We start from the raw sequence: 19,664 nt of genomic DNA on the forward strand, positions 1-19,664 counted from the left end.
AGCTGCTCATGAAATAAAACACTCACAGAAACATTAGAAAAACACATACTGTTTGTTTATATGGGGCTTACCTATATCCTAAAGGAGGAAATATTTATAATCATTGGGTTAAAAGAGACATACATTATTTTGGTGCTATAGCAATCAGTTTCCCAAATATATTAATGTGTATATATTTGGGAATAAAAATGTATAGTCATCATGAAATGTTTATAATCTATATAGGAGGTTAGCACCAAACCATCATGTTGTTTACAGCTACCAATGTATGCAACACTGTTGCCGTCGTCATAAATATTAAAATTTATTGTGCTCCATGTCTAGTACAAGGATATTGTTCTGGCGTTATCTGGTAGCATCTTGGTGTCAATCAACAATGTTGACCTGAGGGGAGGAGCTTCATTTAGTCAGCCCAAAACTTTGTTTAATATAAAAGAAAAGTGCGTTGCTGCCATCTGGTGGGATCTATAGGCAATTAAAAACCTTTTTGGGCGCTTTATATATGGGACTAAACATTCTAGTAATAATCAGATTATAAATTAAATACATTGTTTTGGGTTTTCGTCTGTTTCCCAAATATATAAACGTGAGTGTGAATGGGTGAACGGGAGGTATGAACTTTGTACACGTTGTACAAAGGCGCATTATGATGTTTAGTCCATGTACAGTACTTGCATTATGTACAGTGCATATGTTTATGGTTTTGGCTTGTCACTGACACCACCACCATGTTGGACCTGGCAAGAGGGTCACAGATTAATTTATTGGTAGATAAAGCACTACCTTCAATTTATGATTGTTTTTGACAGTGTTATGGGCACAATGTTATGCACTGTGATCTTATATTAATATGTCTGGAATATAGAACAAAAGATTGTGTCATATGTGAAAAGTAGCCTTTATAAAAAAAATAAATACATAAATAAAAAGTAATGCTAATGTAATGCTAAGTAATATGCATGTGAATCGTGCCACTAAAAAGATACACAGTAAATTTTGTAGTTTGGTTGTTTTTACAATATATAAATGTTCAGTTTGATTCACAAAGTCGGTATTTTATTTTATTTTTTTTACACAACCAAGCCGTCTTGTTGGGACTTCTCGCGAGACCTTTGCCCACACTGGACACCACAAATGTACTCGCCTGTCGCTAACGAGGCTAACGAGCTGCTACTGAGGAACATGTATACACACACGGTGTGAATGAAAGCGTGAACAGGAGACTTGAGGAATGGAGTGTCGAGATATTAAGGACCAGGTACGGGAAAAGCATTGTGATAAATAAAATATAGGTTGTTTCCTAACTTTGAAATGGTCTTTGCAATTGGTTGACTTGGCGACATGTCAAGCAAAGTTTGCTAGCGGGCATCCGGCTATATTTGAACAACCACGTTTACGTTTCTGTTTGTTGTGCAACTGAACTTTTTGGTTTGTGCTTTTGTAAAGTCGGAACAAACATGCTTTTAATAGCACATCGTTTATACGATTCACCACTATTAACTTGACACTTTCGTTATTTTCAAAAAATTACGAGCCTCTGAACACAATATTGTAATTTTATATAATAATTATAAGTAAACCTAAATAGTCCAAAACAAAAGTCTCATGGGGCTTAAAGTATCAAACTAACTTTGGAAAGTGAATACAGTATGAAGCATCTGCTCAGATTGATGTCGTTTATGGGAGCATTCGCCCAATGGTCACGTGGTGCCTCGGTTGGCAGAAAACCGGTTCAACTCAACGGCCGACCGAGAGTTACCGAGTTTACGCATATTTTCGTTAATTAATACATGGTAGTGTCGTATTGCCTTACGGGCTATACAGTGGAACCAATACTTACTAGTGGTGGGTGGATCGATACAAATATCGATAGTATCAGAATCATCTTTATTTGCCAAGTATGTCCAAAAAAAACACAAGGAATTTGTCTCCGGTAGTTGGAGCCGCTCTTGTACGACAACAGAAAGTCAATTGAGAGAGAACACTTTTGAGACATTGAGAAAAACAGTTACAGAGCAATAAAGGGTTGAGAGTTATCTGGTAATGCCGGTACACTTTGTATTTTATTTTGACAATTGTGCAAAAAGATGCAGAGTCCTCTAGCACTTAGAGCAGTTTGAATGACGAATATAATGACGGTGCGATGACCATTGTGCAAAGGGCGCCGAGATCGATACCAAGTCAGTATTGGTATCAGATTGATACTAGCCTGAAAATATCGGTACAGTAGTTTCAGTTTCGCTCTTCTATGCACTGCTTAGGTTCTGTCAAGCAAACCCCTCTTGGGTTTTGAACAGTGATGTCGGTAACATGTTACAAAGTAACATAGAATAACAAGGAAAGTAATCCGTTACTTTCCCCAGGAGAGTAATCAGACTACAGATACTTTTTCAAACAGCAATAGTTACTTTTGAGTCATCAACATCTTGCACTAAGTACTGATTTGTGGCAGCTGGTGAGTCAAAAAATCGCAGTGCCGCCATTCATAGCATTTAACCGTTAACGCATACCACTAATTTCTCAATAAGTGGCAGAAAGTGATTGGGAGGTGATTGTTAATTCTACAATGCACAGTGATGGTGCAGTACCATAAGAAAAGAAATGCAAGTTTTCACTATTGCCACACTATTCATTATTTTCCTTTGTAAAAAGTGTATTTGATTGTTGTTACTTTTTTATTTACACATTAAGAATACAGTTTTTCTGTCGTGCTAAGCGCGCAATGCATTGTGGGTTAATTATTCATACCAAAATGCGTGGTCATAAATCATCATAAAATAAGGACTGACTCACGGAAGGACTTAGAATACTTATCTTAAATAATATTTACAATGAAAAGTGAGAAGTTTCAACTTCATTGTAGTCCAGACTGTGAGCTGGTTTGACACGCTGCACAGCTGACGTCACGTAAGTAAGTGCTTCTCAATCAAACCAACACTCACGTTTATGTACACAAACGCACGCACGCACACACAGTTGCCTTCATGGACCACAATCGGCATCTATCAGTTAAGAGTCTTGAGAGAAGTGTACTGAGAATGGTGTGCTTGTTTACGTTTAGGTACTTACTGCACTGTGTTGTCATGTCAAGTCTGCACTAAATTGCCGATTTAATTTGGCTTCAACTACACTAATAATTTAAGTTATTGGTTCATATTGATGACATCATTCTGTAACTTGTGTGGTGTAGATTACCAATTAATGGGTACAGTTAAGATAATGCTTTTTTTTGTACTGTGGATAAGTGGTATTCCTGCCACTTGGCAGCTGCTGAAAGTAACTAAAAAGTTATTTTTTTTTGAACTTAGTTACTTTTGAAATCAAGTAATCAGTAAAGTTAACTAAGTTACTTTTTCAAGGTAACTGTGGCAACACTGGTTTTGAAGTTGTGCCTTTACGTGACTTAGCAGCGCAAGCCGCTGGTTTGGGTGCGCCCGCCCACCTGCACACACATAACACATGCAACCACGGACATACTGAGCAGAACAATAGCAAGCTTTCATCTCACTCTTAAATACTTGATTCCTGCCTTACTTTAGGTGATATTTTACTTTTCAGAGTAGGCCTACTATCGTATGAAAAATATTATGCCTTATACGTTACCAAATATGCGAATACACGCCACGTATGGAGACGTTTCAATGTCTGAACATTTTCCAATCAACAAGTGAATGATTAGCACTGTATGCGTGTAAGACTTTCATTGAATCTCATTAAATCTTTTGTGTACGCCGAATTAAATGTTGTCGATCAAAAATATTGCCTCAATCAGGCCAGGAGGATGGATTTGGGACACGTTTGTCCATACAACTTCATATTTAAGGCACATCCTGGATGCCACTGTTGTACAGAAGCTTTGCTGCATTTCTTCGCTTGGCATCAGCTGGCCTAAACTTGCATACTGCGATAAAAAGCCACGAAAACAAGGTTTCTCGGCCAATATCAAATGGGAACGGATGGCTCTCTTGCCACTCAATATAATGCGCATATGAAAAAATTACAGCACGATGACTTTTCGCGAGCGTTCCCATAGAGATGGACCAATACCCCTTTTTTTTCAGACTGAGTACAAGTACTTACGTTAGAGTACTTGCTGATACGAAGTAACAATACTTGATAATGGCATTGCGTCTTGTGATGAAAATGTGTTATTATAAGAATATTGTTAAAATTTTTATTCACCATATTGTGTTATATTTGGTTTCACTAAAATATAACACTTCTTATACATGCATGTCGCAAAACCTCTCAACATTGTCTGCTCCAAGCATTTTACTACTTTAATAACCCCCCAGTACTGCAGTGGGTTGTCTTCTCAAGCAGTTGTGGTGTCTCGCTGGTATGTATCTGAATGAATAAAAATAAAATACAGTAGTAATGTCACGCTGGTAAAGTGGTATCGGTGTCGTAGTATCGGAGCATTTTTGCAAGTATGAGTACAAGCATAGTATCAATATCGATGCATTCCTAGTTATGTACCTTATGTTTTTTCATCATATTTAAATCTGAACAATTATCTCTTGATGTAGGGCAATAGAATTAGTTTATGTTCTCCATAAGATTTTGGTGCTTACTGGTTAATACTTGGCTTGCCAGGCCTTAGTCAAACAATTTTTTTCTGGTTTGTAATAATCCATGGATCATTTCTACTCCCTTATGGTTTTGAATTTGTATTTTCTCAAGTTTATTGTTTTTTGTTTTTTTTGTTGTTTCAGTGTCCTTTGGTCCAGGCAATTTTCAGCCGAAGTACTGAAGAAGTGACATTTTTGTTAAGCCATAAAGAAGATGTCAATTCATTGGTAATATTATTTCACTATTATGATGGGGTTTTTTTTGGATAGAATTTTCCAATATTTGTTGGGTTAATGCTTCCATAATATTTTTCACAGGACCATGAACAAAGCACACCACTTCATGCTGCTGCCTACCTTGGTGACATTCATATTATGGAACTACTTATCACTGCAGGTAAAGTTAGAAATATTGAGAATCCCTAAATCACCTTAAAAACAAACCATAAAGCCATTTTTACGCTTTCTAACAGGTGCCAATGTCAACGCTAAGGACCATGGTTTGCTGACTCCTTTACATCGAGCAGCTGCCTCCAGAAATGAAGTATGTGCTTTCTTTTCATTTGAATATTTCAAGAAACACAGTGCACAGATTGTTTTATTTGACTTCCCTTGATATTTTTTCTTCTTTTCAGAGGGCTGTAGAGCTGCTCCTAAGGCACGGTGCAGAGATCAACACACGGGACAAATTCTGGCACACACCACTACACATGGCTGCGGCAAACTGGGCTACAGGCTGTGCCAAATCGCTGATACCGCTTGTGTGCAGCCTGGATGTTTATGACCGCTCAGGAAGAACACCTTTGCATCACGCAGCACACGGTGGACATGGAGAGGTACAATTGCCTAAAGATATTCATGGGTCTGTGCTTGTTGATTGTTGGGGCTATTAAATTTCTTTCATTGTCGAAAGTACATTTTTCCATTTCGAACTGTAAGACAGTTGCTTACTTTCTACAGATGGTGAACTTGCTTCTGAGGAAAGGTGCCAACACGAGCGGCAAAGACAAAAAGGGAAGGCAGCCTATCCACTGGGCTGCATATCTTGGTAAGTGGTGGTGTTGACTGAAAATTTGTGAGAGAATGCAGAAAAACCTTTTTTTTTGTTTTGTTTAAATGTATTGACACATTTACAACTACTGCATCCTAATCACCAGACATATTAATTACAAAAAACTCACTCTTAAAGGTATTTTCTTCTCAAATGAAAAATCTGAGACTTTCTGGAAGGAAATTCTGGAAACCTTCCTGTGACTCTTTAAACACAAAGGTTACTGTAGTCCCAGCAACTATTAATAAAGCTGTTTGCAGTACAACTCTCGCCTGCAGGGGTGTTTATTTCCCCCTGGTAATAACGTGATTCTAAGTGAACAGCTCAGTTTGTGTGTATTCACTTCTGTTATGTCCCTTACCACTCTGTTGCTTATCACTTCCTCACTCTAAAGTAGATAAGAGCAGGCAGCTATATGTTGCCAAGGAAGGTAAATAATAAACACGGTGCAGTGTGAGCATAAATAAAATCACCTGAGAAGTTTATGTTCACAATTTATCAGCTAATAGATAGAAACAAAATGTAAACATGGACTCTTATTTTGAGTGTACAGTGTATTTATTGTCTTAATTAAAAATCTGAAACCACAGACACATGCCATATACATTGAGTGATTTACAACGGTGGTTGGTGCGGTTTACAAAAAAATGAGATGTGATTGAAATATTGTCAGATGTGTGATACATATTGTCATCCCCTCCAGGACATTTGGATGTCGTGAAGATGCTGGTATCTCAAAGTGCCGATGTGACATGCAAAGACAAACGTGGCTACACACCGCTCCATGCTGCAGCAATCAGTGGACATTTAGATGTGGTCAAATATCTACTGGTACTAGGAGTGGAGGTATGGTTTCCTATTTGTATACTGAAAATATGTTTTAAAAAGTCCAAAAATGTGTTAGATTTTTTTTCCAAGGTAGGCCGGAAGACTATATTGTGCATATGTGTGAATGTGATTGTGAATGGGTGTTTGTCTATGTACCGTATTTTCGCAACCATAAGGCGCACCATATTAAAAGGTGCAGTCTAAGTTTTGTGGTCCATTTCTGTATTTAACACATGCATAAGGCGCACCGTATTATTGGGTGCAGGCATGGTAAAACATACGCTAGCTTAAAACATACAGTAGCATGCATGCATGCTAGTGTATGTTTTTAAAAAGGCAGCGGGAGCAAAACTGAGTTCGATTGTACTCTTTCCGCGGAAACTCAACTTTGTCTTCTTGACTTGGCAAAGCTCGTTTTCCTGCTTCCTCCACTTGCGAACCATGGATTCGTTGATCTTGAATTCTCTCGCGGCTGCTCGATTCCCATGTTCCTCTGCGTAACTGATAGCTTGCAGTTTAAACTGTTTAAACAACATTTACAGATTTTGGGACTTCATTATAAGGCACCCCGTCCATTTTGGAGAAAATTTAAGACTTTTAAGTGCACCTTATGGTCGTGAAAATACGGTATATTGTTTTGGAAATTAAATCCGGAAACAATCTTGTCTTTTGTAGTTTTAATAATATCTTTAATAATAAAAGAGAGAGAGAGAGAGAGTCAAGAACGGTTACAGTTGCTTCTTGTCTCTGCCTGTCTTTGAAGAACACGGAAGAGCACAGCACTGTTAAACTAAAATGGGAGGGAGAGGAGGAAAGACGAAATAAAGACCTTTTCACACAGTTATCTTGTCCTTGAGAGAAAAGGGACGTTGGTGTAACCACCGAGACAGGATGACAGAAGGGAAGAAACAATTAAGATACTATGTATATTTGGAAAGGTCACACAAAACAATGGGATAATTTAATAAACTAGGATAATTTAAGAAAAGAGTATAGACTATATTTTGTCATAACAATATGCACCCTTCCATTGGCTGGTGATCAGTCCAGAGTGTACCCCACCTTTTGCTCAAAGCCAGCTGAGATAGGCTGCAGCTCACCCGTGACCCTAATAAGGACAACTGCTATAGAAAATGAATTGATTATTATAATCCCTCAAGGGGTCATTCAACATACACTCTGCTGTATATCTTTTTGTTTTGCACCCCACACAGAGAACACGCATACAGGCATGCAAGGAAAGATGTCGAAATAAAGGGGCCCCGCAAACAGTGCGCTGTCTTGAGCTAGGATTGGGTTGTCCCTAATTTGCCAAAGCGCGCACCTGCATTTTTTTTGTCCGCAGTGGGACAAAATCCCAAATCATTACCAATTAATCCCTCCTCAAAAAAAAAAAAAAAAGTTAATCCTTGACTTCTTGCTGAGCTTGGGTCTTTTGTGGTGCTGACGTCATGCATTTTTTAATTGAATTGTGAATTATACAACCAAAGGGACATTCAGCTTCAGAGGTTTCATTATATTGTTTTTCAGTGGCTGCGAACCAACAGAAAAATTATGATTTTTATTCGGCACGGTGGTCGACTGGTTAGTCTGCCTCGCAGTTCTGAGGACCAGGGTTCAATCCCTGGCCCCGTCTGTGTGGAGTTTGAATGTTCTCCCTGTGCCTGCATGGGTTTTCTCCGGGCACTCCGGTTTCCTCCCACATCTCAAAAACATGCATGGTAGGTTAATTGACAACTCTAAATTGCCCGTAGGTGTGAATGTGAGTGTGAATGGTTGTTTGTTTGTATGTGCCCTGCGATTGGCTGGCAACCAGTTCAGGGTGTACCCCGTCTCCTGCCCGATGATAACTGGGATAAGCTACATCACGCCCGCAACCCTAGTGAGGAGAAGCGGCTCAGAAAATGGATGGATGGATTTTTATTCCTTCCCTGCCTTCCAGACTGATGAACCAAACACATTTGGAAACACAGCGCTCCATATGGCCTGCCAGACGGGCCAGGACACTGTGGCTTCTGAGCTGGTCAACTGTGGCGCTAACATCAACCAGCCCAACCACCATGGCAACACTCCACTGCACCTGGCCGCCGCCTCGTCCAGCGGTGTGCTGTGTGTTGAGCTCCTCATTAACAATGGGGCTGATGTCAACATGCAGGTAGAAGGGGAAAAAAGTAATTGGAGAAATGTGTCTTCTCAGAGCTTCTAACTCACTGAAATAATTTCTTCAACAGAGTAAAGAAGGGAAGATCCCTTTGCATATGGCTGCTATGCATGGCCGCTTCACAGGCTCCCAGATTCTTATCCAAAATGGTAAACAAAATATTGATGTCAAGAGAATGCGACATTAATGTACTGTGTCTTCGGCAGTCAATTGTGGCTCAAAATATTATAACTTGTCATTTAATTGTACTTGCCTTCTGCCCAGGTGGTGAAATTGACTGTGTTGACATATATGGCAACACTCCTCTCCATGTTGCTGCCCGATATGGTCAGGAGTTGTTGCTCAGCACTCTGCTGACAAATGGTGCTGACAAAGCTAGGTAAAATGTATTTCTATACAAGAAACAGTTTTACAAATTAATTCCGTTATAATGAAGACCTGTGTTTCCCAACCTTTATTGAGCCAAGGCATCTATTATAAATAAGAAAATCTCACAGCACACCTTAAAACCAAAATACTGAAATAATTGTCTTGTCCCAATTTACTCACAATTTGGTTTACTTAGTGTAAAATCTGGGCCTGTTCAACTTATTCAGTGCCACCCATTTTAAAAGCAGAGTTCCCTATATTGCCTGCCATTTTAGAGCATTTGAGTGATCTTTCAAAACCCACAGAATATTGTGTTTTGTGACAATGTAAGCACTGAACCTACAAATAAAGTAGACTCTCTTCTTTCATCAGAACAAAAAGTTTTGTTTCTAACTTTTTCCGTTCTTTAGTAATGAGCAGGGGTTGGTTTCACCAAAATACTGGTTTCTGACATAAGGGCGAGAAAACGAGCTTTTTGTGAAAAGAAACATGTCAAGCAGAACAGTTACTTTGATGCTTATATTGTTTGCTTTTGTGACACCTCTGACTTCAAAACAATAATTAGGGCTTTTGATGGCAAAATATATTGTTTACACAGATATAGAGCCAAGAAATGCACTTTGAATGATGCCGCATGGCTCAACTGTGGCATTCTTTACATGGTGTTCACCATTCACTCCATGAACTGCATCGTCTTTTCTCATGATCCCGGCACACTTTCTACTAAATACCACGACGACACGTACTGTTATTATAACATTCATAATCTGTTGCAGTGTCAGGTGCCTAAACTTGGCCAACTTCCAGCATGTTGGCATTTGTCTCCCACATAATCGACGTGACAAGCCAAGATGGGAACTCCTTATTTTATTCCATGTCTGACTTCCTGTGTTCCAGTACAGGAGGTACTCGGTTTACGATAGTTTCATTCCTATGGCGGTGATGTAACTTGAATTTGAACGTGCTGTGATCGTTCACTTATCTGCACTATTGCAGTGATAAGGTTCAGCAGCTGAGCATGCCTCCTTGTGCCGCATGACTATGTATTCTCACGGCGCTGCACAAACTGGTTCATAGCACCCTGTTCATAACCTTGAAGCTGCATATGTTGGAACCACTGTAAACAGAGGACCCCCTGTACTTGTCTAAATAGTGCATGTCTTCAAGAACATTATATGTACAGAATGAGTAATAGTTGATCTGACATTCTGTAGACAGGGGATTCATGGGATGCTTCCATTACACCTGGCAGCGCTGTATGGCTTTTCAGACTGCTGTCGCAAGTTGCTCACGAATGGTGAGAAATTGTCCGATGAATACAGCAATCTTTATTACGTTAGCTGCGTTCACGTTCAACATTTACTTATAACACTTTTACTTGTGTATCATATAGGGCAGTATTATAACATTGTGTGTTCGCCAACAAGCTGCCAGATACCATTGTTTGGTTTTGATATAAACACACAGGATGACCTTGGGAGGACCTGTCTGCATGCAGCTGCATTTGGAGGGTAACACAGACACACACGTTTGTTGTTGGCAGATGAAAGTTGTTATATAAATGAACATGTTCTTATGTTTTTGCCAGAAATATTGACTGTCTTAACATGTTGATAAATAATGGAGCTGACCTTGATGTAAAGGATCATTTGGGAAGGTAAGCAAAATACATTTTAATGCTGTATATCTGTCAAGATGGTTTATTATCGTAGCCATTCACTGTTTTGCCCCGCAGATCTCCTTTGCACTACGCTGCGGCCAACGGTAACAGCCAGTGCACGGTCACACTGGTGAGAGGTGGCTCAGAGATCAACGAGTTAGACCTGATGGGCTGCAGCCCTCTACACTATGCTGCTGCTTCGCACACTTTCTTCGGGTAAAGTCCTGGTGCAATGACAAATATACATGCTGCCAGTTTAGGATGCAAGTTAAAGAATGTCAATTGTGTCAACCTTTTCGTTACTCAGAGTGGAGACAAGGTCCGACTGCAGTGTGGAAAAGGAACAAGAAACCTCGCTGTACGTCACACTTTATTCATGAGAACTGACACAGCCACAACATTAGGTACACCTGCACAATGTATTATGATTCAATACTGCGCTATATCAAAGTTCTGCCTCATTTTTGTCACCTTTTTTAGCTACGTGGGAGGTACAAAATATTACAAAGCTACACAATATCACAACTATAACCACAATAATAAACAAATTAAAGAAAATTAGGACTTCACTCCGCATTTCAATCAATGATCTTTGTGTAAACAGATACTTAAATACATTACAGCAATTGTGTTGAATTTCATAAGATTGCGCAGGTGTACCTAATGATTTGGCTGTACTGCAAGTTTCAAATGGGGGGGCTCTAATGGCAGAAATATAATTAATTGTGATTCACTGTTTTATAATCCCCATTTTATTGGACAGATTATTTATTTTTCATAAGAGGTAGTCCTACATATCAAGGCATTTTTGTAAATAAACATTCTGAAAGTTGGTGCCATAAGTGAATGTGATGTTTTTATCTTGAGTTGTCCAAAGCTTGCCGGATGGTAATGATTCATGACAGCACAAGAATTTCTTGCTATCTTGCTTGATTATTAGAAGTCATAGTTTATTGGAGGGCTGTTCGTTTTTATTTGAACAAAAGAATGAGAACTCTGGGATTCCTGATGCTTCTTTATGTTCAGGTGTTTGGAATATTTGCTGGATAGTGGAGGAAACCCAACTGTAAAGAACTCTAAAGGTTACAGTGCTGTCCACTATGCAGCAGCTTACGGCAACAAACAGCATCTGGAAATGGTTAGTGGTACAGTTTTATTTTCAGAGATTATTATTTTATTTGTTTTTGCCTAGGAAGTCAATGTGTTTTATTTCCTATTTCAAGCTCTTGGAGATCTCTTTCAACTGTCTAGAAGAGGCTGAAAGTAATATTCCTGTTAGCCCACTGCACTTAGCTGTGAGTAGTTCAAGACCATCACGGGTATCTTACTTGTGGTATGAGGACTATTGCCTGTTGCAACATCTGTGCTGTGTTGATAGGCGTATTATGGTCACTGCGAGGCCCTGCGCCTGCTGTGTGAGACGTTAGTGAGTCTGGATGTGCGAGACATTGAGGGGCAAACTGCTCTACACCTCGCTGCTCAGAGGGGCTTTACCACGTGTGTCAAGGTGCTACTGGAACATCGTGCTTCCTGCATATTGAAGGACCATAAGCATAAGAGGACTGCTCTCCATGCTGCAGGTCTGAGTTGACAAATTACTCATTTTGATTCTGGGTTAATGTTTTGTTTCCTTATAATATGTTTTGGTGTGTGCAGCTGCAGTGGGCCACGTGGACTGTCTGCTTTTGTTGGTGAATAATGAACACAGTGCTTATATTATTGACAGCCAAGACACACAAGGACAGTGAGTCAGTTCTTATTCATTATTGATTACAACAAAACAAGCTCACCCACTTGGCACAATAGCTATAACCCCAGAAATACTGTGATGCCTTGAGATGAGAGTTATTTGTCATTCAGATGATTGTTTTTTTTGTTTGTTTGTTTTTTTTGTCCGTTTTGACTTGAGCCACAATTTGAGATGAGCGCTGTATGGTGGCAGTCACCTCAACTTAATTTCCAACAAGCAGCAGTTTGGCAGATGGTGAACAATTCTTCGGAAAAGAGGCTTCAAGCTGCTTATTACGACTCCTATTTGAGGTTAACTGTCAATGTAAATATAATTGTAAGTTTATTAAAAACAAACGCATAGCTTAGCCTTAGGAAAGTCAGTTTAGCTTAATGCTAACAAACATTGCAAAAGGCCATAAACTGGCTAATGAGTAGCATCGGTGTTGTGGTGTTATAACCCTTTAAGCAACGGGTGTTTGAACACAAATGGAGGAGAAACATGTAGCCAGATAATATAACAATATTCATAGGCATATATTCTTTATCCTCTGTGAAGAACGACTAATATTACTGCAGCTTGTTAGCTTACCACCACCAGGGTGTGACTGAGAAGTGAATGAATGAATGATGTAAAGAGTAAAATGTTCATTTTAATCTATGCTGCGCGCCGCTGAGAAAATGGATGTTTATAATTTGGGCACCCCTTATTTAAACCACATGAACTTTTTTTGACCCAGCCCCGTAAAAGAATCTGAATCGGGACAAGGAGAAGCACAATGTCTAATAAGATGAAGCAAAAAATCTGGCACAAACTGTTTAATTCTTTACATTCTATTTGATTATGTCATTACTGTATGTTTTTTATAAAGTACAACATTATAGAGGGCTATTTCATTTAATCCGGTATATCAGCAACCTACTTCCCCATTCGGCAAAACGGGTAAAAGCATTTCCTCCTCGCTTGGGTGTATGGCGAAGGGGACTGTGACATAGCACCCGTAGGATCTTTAAATGTCTTCAATGTTGTTGTTTTTTTACACCAGATGTCACCACCGAGTCACCAAAGATGACAGTAGCCGTTGTTTAGATTTCGTTCGTGTATAGTATTATCAGAATCATCTTTATAAGTATGTCCAAAAACACACAAGGAATTTGTCGCCGGTAGTTGGAGCCGCTCTAGTACGACAACAGACAGTCAATTGACAAAGAACACTTTGGAGACAGAAAGACATTGACAGAAAAAAAACCAGTCACTGAGCAGTAAAGGTGTATATTTGTATAAATAAATTATATACATGTATTTAACTTTTGTCCAAAGAAACCAGTCTTAAAGAAAACAAAATTTTAGTAAGTTCAGCTTCAAACAATCATGTCATCCATCCTTGTTAGCTCGTTAGCGTAGTGTACACAGAAAGTCAGCGATCCCGTTTTCCCACATTGGTCACATGACATTCAGCATACAGCAGAAGAATAAACACTACATTTTTTGGGGAAGGAGCCTGGCACAGATTAATGGCCTTTCCATTCATTTCAATGAGGAAAGATGATTTTTAATGTGTTATGGGTGTGGTCAAGGAGCTACTTAAACTTTTACCTCATAGCACGACTATATGTATATATTTTTTAATTAAATAAATGAAATTGTATAACTTTTTTTATTTTTTTCAAATTCAAGTATAGACAATTGTAACTTTTTTCTGTTTTACAAGTTTGGCCAGTAATTCAAATTACTTGTTTCTTACTTTACCAACATAATGAACATAAGTTTTAATACTTTTAAGGGAAAATCAGGAACTAGTAAATAAACTGAATTAAAAATAATTGCATCTACTTCTACAGTACTTTTATTCTGCATTAAACCATGCAGCTCGAACAGTAGTGTAACAAATTAGTCCTATGAAGAAGCCTGTGTTGTAAAGAAAAGTCCTGTGTAGATAGTACACAGGCCTGCACAAAACTTGTACTTATTCCTGTACATCACAAGTGCAAACTAAATTCACTGAAATGGCTTATTTTATTCATTTGCAGAACTGCTCTCATGCTGGCAGCTCTTGGTTGTCACACTGATTGTGTCCACATCCTGTTGGAGAAAGGAGCAAATCCGGATGCCGGAGACAATAAGGGCTTCACTGCATTACATCGAGCTGTACGTTAGTTAGTATGTGAACGTGCGTGTCGCTTGTCTTTATAACAATATTTAAATCTCTCTGTCCTTGCCCTGCAGACTATGCTGGGCAGCAATGACAGTGTGTCAGCTTTATTGGAACATGGTGCTTCTGCTCTGTGTCGAGACTCTCAGGGAAGGATGGCGCTGCATCTTGCTGCGTCCTGCGGCCACACACAGCTACTGCACACTTTACTACAAGCTGCAGTGAAAGCAGACCCTCTGGACTCCATGTTGGATTACAGAGGCTACACGCCCACTCACTGGGCTGCCTACCATGGTAAGACATTAGGAAGCCATGAAATTTTCAATGTAAGTAAGTGTAATGACACTAATGTGGTTCATTGCAAGAGAAAAACATAAAAAAGCGTTTGGCTGTTCCAAGCAATCAAACATTCTTCCCATTTGTTATCTATTTTTATATTTGTCTTTTTTTCCTGTGCAAGAAATCACAGGGAAGCAAAAACAGAAGAAAACAGAGTCCATGTCAAACTAACTAAATCCAACAGAAAATAGAACGTATCGCTGGCGTCGGCCGGAAACCTTGCATCTCAAACCATCACTTTTCAGGGGGAAAAAAACCCGGCATGTTTGTTGAGCCATTAACATTGCCTCATTAAAGTGAGAGATCCATTTTCAACACTTTATATTGTTCAATAATTTGTGATAATAACATACACGCATAGGGACTGGCCAATAGTATCAATTATATTCTAAAATATGGACGTGACCAAATTTGGACATCGCAGGTTTTGGCCCGACGCCAGTGATATGGTAGTTTCTCAGAACTGTATCCATTCTTGAATACATTTGCTTTTAAATAATCTTTGCGTCTTGTGTAGGTCATGAAGGATGCTTACGTATTTTACTTGAAAACAAGCTTTTTGGCAACCAGGAAGGAAATTCCTTCAACCCATTGCACTGTGCTTTGTGAGTCCCGTTGGAAATGTTTATCTACTAGAATTTTTTTAGATTTGAATGGACTGTAGTTTATATTTTTTCCTTTGCAGAATTAAAGGACATGATGTTGCTGCTGGACTTCTTGTAAAAACAGTTGGTCCTCAAATAGTTAAAATTAGTGATGCCAAAGGAAGGTGGGTTACTTTCTGCTTTTTGTCATTAAAGTCTATCTTGAAACATATAGCTACTCTGAGTACGTTATTATAGCAATAAACATTATTTGTACATTTGGGACACAGTATTCAATATTTCAGTCAAATCATTTTCATCATTCCGAACACTCTTCTTTGTAAACTGTTTTATTTAATTTCATTTCCAAAGACCTAATTAGGTTTTGCTGATGTCCCTGTGTTTAAAAAAAAAAAGCAACACATTTAAGGTATTTTCTAAATGATTAGTTAAATGAGATCTCATGAATCAGTTAAAGTGAGTAAATATCACCTGTGAACCCTCATTTTGTTGTGTTTTCTGGTCTTTTTTGTATGATGGCAGGACCCCGCTGCATGCGGCTGCCTACTCTGGAAATGTTTTAGGGCTCCAGCTGCTCCTATCCCAGGGGGCAGAGCTCAATGCTGCCGACTATAGTGGGTGCTCCGCTCTGATGATTGCTGCTGATTGTGGCCATACCATGGCTGTTGGTATGTGTCCTTTCACAGTGTAAACATTTATCTTCTCTTTCATAGAAAATCATAGCTCGAGTCCTTCAGTCACCAGTTTCCTCCTACTTATCACGCTAAGTTCAGACATGTTGACAATGAATGTATTCCTTCTTTGCATGCAGATGTATTCCTCACTGTAATCCTCCTAAATACAGTTCACTGCACATGAGATCCCCAAGTTAAGATGAAGTGGTTTTTTTCATGCATTTCAGAATTCTTGCTGCACAAGGCGAAGCCAGACCTGACCCTGGTGGATATCAATAATAACACAGCCCTTCACTTAGCGTGCATTAAGGTCACACACACAAATACACTTGCATGTACTATTAGGCACTCAGTGGCACAACCACAATAACTTTTGCATTCAGGTGAAATTAAGAGATCAATATGGCGAGATTCCATTTCGTCTTTTGAATATGAAGCTTCTCAGCATTGTAGACACGCATGCATGTGACTCTTCAATATATTTCTACAGGGTCACGAGATGTGCGCCCTGTTGCTTCTTGGAGAAATCAGTGACCACTCCCTCATAAATGCAACAAATTGTGCACTCCAAATGTGAGTTGGTTTCTTCTACTGGGTGCTGTTCAGCACCACTCATGATGATGATGCAATTTTTTAGTTCAACAGTTTACCTCCATAGTTCTCAGTAATGAGATCTCTCGCTCATCCAGGCCCCTTCACATCGCGGCAAGGAAAGGTCTGGCGACTGTCGTGCAGGTGTTACTCAGCAGAGGAGCAGCGGTCATGGCTGTTGATGGCGAAGGTAAGCCATGCTACCAAATCTACACCCCATGAAAAAAATTATCAGACCACCCTTGTTTCTTCATGCCTGGTACAACTAAAGGTATATTTCTTTGGACGATTATAATGATGGCAACAACAAAAATCTCACGGGTTTAATTTAAGAGCTGATATCATGCTTTTCTTGATAATAACCATAATCACTGGGAATAGAATTAAACTTAAGTATTAAGGAATCAGCTGCATTTTTGTCGTTTTCTTCAGGTAATATACCTTTCGTGATACCAGGCATTAAAATGAATAAGAAATTGAAGAAACAAGGGTCTAATATTTTTTTCATGACTAAGTTACATTTATGTCTCAGGACCAGTCAATATGGTGCTGAATCAGTCACGTGTGATGTCTCTGCCAAGGGCCAAAGCGACAACAGCCTCTTGTTTGTCATTTTAACAGTGTAGTGGGTGTGACTGGCATAAGCCAATTATTGTTTTGGGATTTGGGGCACAGATGACTTTCCCTACTAATTTTAGCTAGCAATAATACTGGAAAAAATAATAAGCATTTACGTTTATTTATGTTGCTCTACCTGTGAGAGAGCTACACTTTCTGTAGTTATGATTCCTACGATGGCTAGGGTGTCAAACATGTTTTCTTCGCTGGCCACGTTGTACTTATGGTTGCTCAGAGGGGCCCAGTTCTAACAGTGAAACCACAAATAATGTTAATTGTGGGAGGTGTAACAGTACACCAAAAAGGGTATGGTAACAGTACACCCTTTTAAGTTCATGGTGCAGTGCACATTCGGTACAGTATGGGAACCAAATGCAAAACAAACTGCTTATCTTTTGAGTATACAAGTATAGATTTAATGGCATTTAAAATGAAACATCAACAGCTTCAGTATTTCCTCTTTAGGAAAATGCCACAGAAATAGCTTCTTCTTCGTCTTAGAAAATGAGGGATGCAGACAAGTGCAACAGCAACAGCGTGATTTGTGAAGGTTGAATCGAGGCAACCGGACTCTTGTTTGTTTAATCCAAAAGGCTACTTCATAACAATGTCCTGACATCCCTCCTCTGGAGATTTTCTCCTTCCGCTGGATGTGTGGCCACTTAATGACCTGCCACCAGGCAAAGCAACGTCCGGTTGGTATGCAGGACGGTCGTAAATCAACCACGCTGGACAACAACAACTACAAACCTATTGTAACCACCTGCAGGGGACAAACCATCTAGAGACGTATATATTGGAGACGTCACACTTCAAAATTTTTAATTGAAGAACCCTTTCAGATAGAAGGTATAACGTCTTCAACAAGAAGAATCCAGTTGCCTCAATTCTACCTTTGTGAATTACTATGACTTACAGTAGAATCTACAAAGACGGTAACACTGTGAATTATTATTCTGGCTCATTCGGTTGTTTATATGCCACTGGAAATAGCCTAATAGAATAATTGCCCAAGTCTCATTCTATTAGGCTATGTAGGTATGTTAAGAATTTCGTTTTTTCTTTGTCTGTGTTGATGAGAGGCAACTGGACTCTTGTTTTTTTAATTTGATTTGTTGTTTTTCTTGTTTTCCAAAAAAATAGCTTTTAAATTGCACCGTGGTCTTATTTTTTTTCCCTTCTAGCCAGAAACTGAGCAGCACTTGGCATGTGTGTAGCGTGCAGGGCAGTTACACTTCTTGTCATTTACCGTATATGTTTTGTGTGGGCACACTAACAATCAGCCCATCGTATTGCATGATTGCCCCTGCATTTGGTCATCATTTTCATGGCTACTTTTGTAGTATAGTATAATGGCAACCTTTCGCGGGCCATATAAACATTCTTGGAGGGACGGATGACACATGATGTAGACTGTTAGATGTCTGTGTGGTTTAGCAGGTTGCAGTTGTGACATAGGAATTATTTTAAAAGCACATCAGATTCAAAGAGTGCTGTAGATTTCCTGGTAAGGAGCCTACCTAAGCGATTAATGCCCCACCATTATTTTCATGTAAAACCGGCACTTATTCCAGCTGTGGTTTTTGTGACTGTGCAGGCCACACCCCAGCTTTGGCCTGTGCCCCCAATAAGAAAGTGGCTGACTGCCTGGCCCTGATCCTCTCCACCATGAAACCTTTTCCTCTACGAGAGTCCAACACCAGCACGGCCTCCTGCTTCAACCCGTCCCTGAATAACTGTGGCATCGCTGCCACTTGCGGGTCCAGTGGAACCTTGCGTCACTCCTATGTCAAGGGCTGTTCAAGCTCCATCGGCATGCACCAGTGTCTCACTGAGTGAACGTTTGTACTATTGCTTCCTCTGATGTATCATGGCATCCAGTCTATACTTCAGAAACATTGACTAACGGTGTCTCTAAAGTCTTACACATACAGTGGAACCACTATTTAACAGACTAAGGGGAGGGGGGCGGGGGCGGTCGTCAGTTAAAGCAGATTGTCCATCAAATTGAAGCACTTTATTGCATGACCTAAAAAAAACACTGTCCAGTACAAAATTTTGTACTTTTTTGTGGCCTAAAAACATCCAGTACTGTACCAAAAACTGAAAACAAATGTTTGATAAGTTTTTGATTTTATCCAAACTTCGCTAGTGCTTGGGAGGGGTAATAATAGCATGCTGGTAGAAAGTTGTAGTGGCAAGTAGAGCGTCGCTGTCATGAGCCGAGAGGTTATTGCGCTTACTTTTTTCACCTGTGTTAGGACAACAAAAACAACTGTATACTGTACTAAAGTCGGTATAGGATGTTCGCGAGAC

General features: G+C 39.5%; 1 protein-coding gene across 2 annotated transcripts in view; it reads left to right on the forward strand.

Moving 5' to 3' along the window:
• Positions 1-1,115: 1,115 nt before the first annotated feature.
• Positions 1,116-19,664, forward strand: part of ankrd52b (ankyrin repeat domain 52b) — a 20,172-nt gene continuing 1,623 nt past the window's right edge. The window contains exons 1-28 of one of the 2 annotated variants that reach the window (XM_061786281.1): positions 1,116-1,258; positions 4,716-4,799; positions 4,890-4,968; positions 5,045-5,115; positions 5,207-5,407; positions 5,532-5,619; positions 6,326-6,468; positions 8,393-8,605; positions 8,682-8,760; positions 8,876-8,990; positions 10,195-10,277; positions 10,374-10,491; positions 10,569-10,637; positions 10,716-10,856; positions 10,948-10,998; positions 11,667-11,778; positions 11,864-11,935; positions 12,019-12,220; positions 12,297-12,384; positions 14,400-14,517; positions 14,596-14,815; positions 15,378-15,465; positions 15,546-15,629; positions 15,988-16,133; positions 16,367-16,449; positions 16,630-16,712; positions 16,829-16,920; positions 18,946-19,664. The exon at positions 18,946-19,664 is cut by the window's right edge and continues 1,623 nt beyond it. In XM_061786281.1, the coding sequence (XP_061642265.1) occupies positions 1,232-1,258; positions 4,716-4,799; positions 4,890-4,968; positions 5,045-5,115; positions 5,207-5,407; positions 5,532-5,619; positions 6,326-6,468; positions 8,393-8,605; positions 8,682-8,760; positions 8,876-8,990; positions 10,195-10,277; positions 10,374-10,491; positions 10,569-10,637; positions 10,716-10,856; positions 10,948-10,998; positions 11,667-11,778; positions 11,864-11,935; positions 12,019-12,220; positions 12,297-12,384; positions 14,400-14,517; positions 14,596-14,815; positions 15,378-15,465; positions 15,546-15,629; positions 15,988-16,133; positions 16,367-16,449; positions 16,630-16,712; positions 16,829-16,920; positions 18,946-19,187 (3,192 nt within the window). In that variant the 5' untranslated portion in view covers positions 1,116-1,231 and the 3' untranslated portion in view covers positions 19,188-19,664. Of the gene's footprint in view, positions 1,259-4,715; positions 4,800-4,889; positions 4,969-5,044; positions 5,116-5,206; positions 5,408-5,531; positions 5,620-6,325; positions 6,469-8,392; positions 8,606-8,681; positions 8,761-8,875; positions 8,991-10,194; positions 10,278-10,373; positions 10,492-10,568; positions 10,638-10,715; positions 10,857-10,947; positions 10,999-11,666; positions 11,779-11,863; positions 11,936-12,018; positions 12,221-12,296; positions 12,385-14,399; positions 14,518-14,595; positions 14,816-15,377; positions 15,466-15,545; positions 15,630-15,987; positions 16,134-16,366; positions 16,450-16,629; positions 16,713-16,828; positions 16,922-18,945 lie in introns of those variants that run through there. The other variant, XM_061786282.1, reaches the window with a different exon arrangement.

The sequence above is a fragment of the Phyllopteryx taeniolatus genome, chromosome 9, assembly GCF_024500385.1.
Source record: "Phyllopteryx taeniolatus isolate TA_2022b chromosome 9, UOR_Ptae_1.2, whole genome shotgun sequence".
NCBI lineage: Eukaryota > Metazoa > Chordata > Actinopteri > Syngnathiformes > Syngnathidae > Phyllopteryx > Phyllopteryx taeniolatus.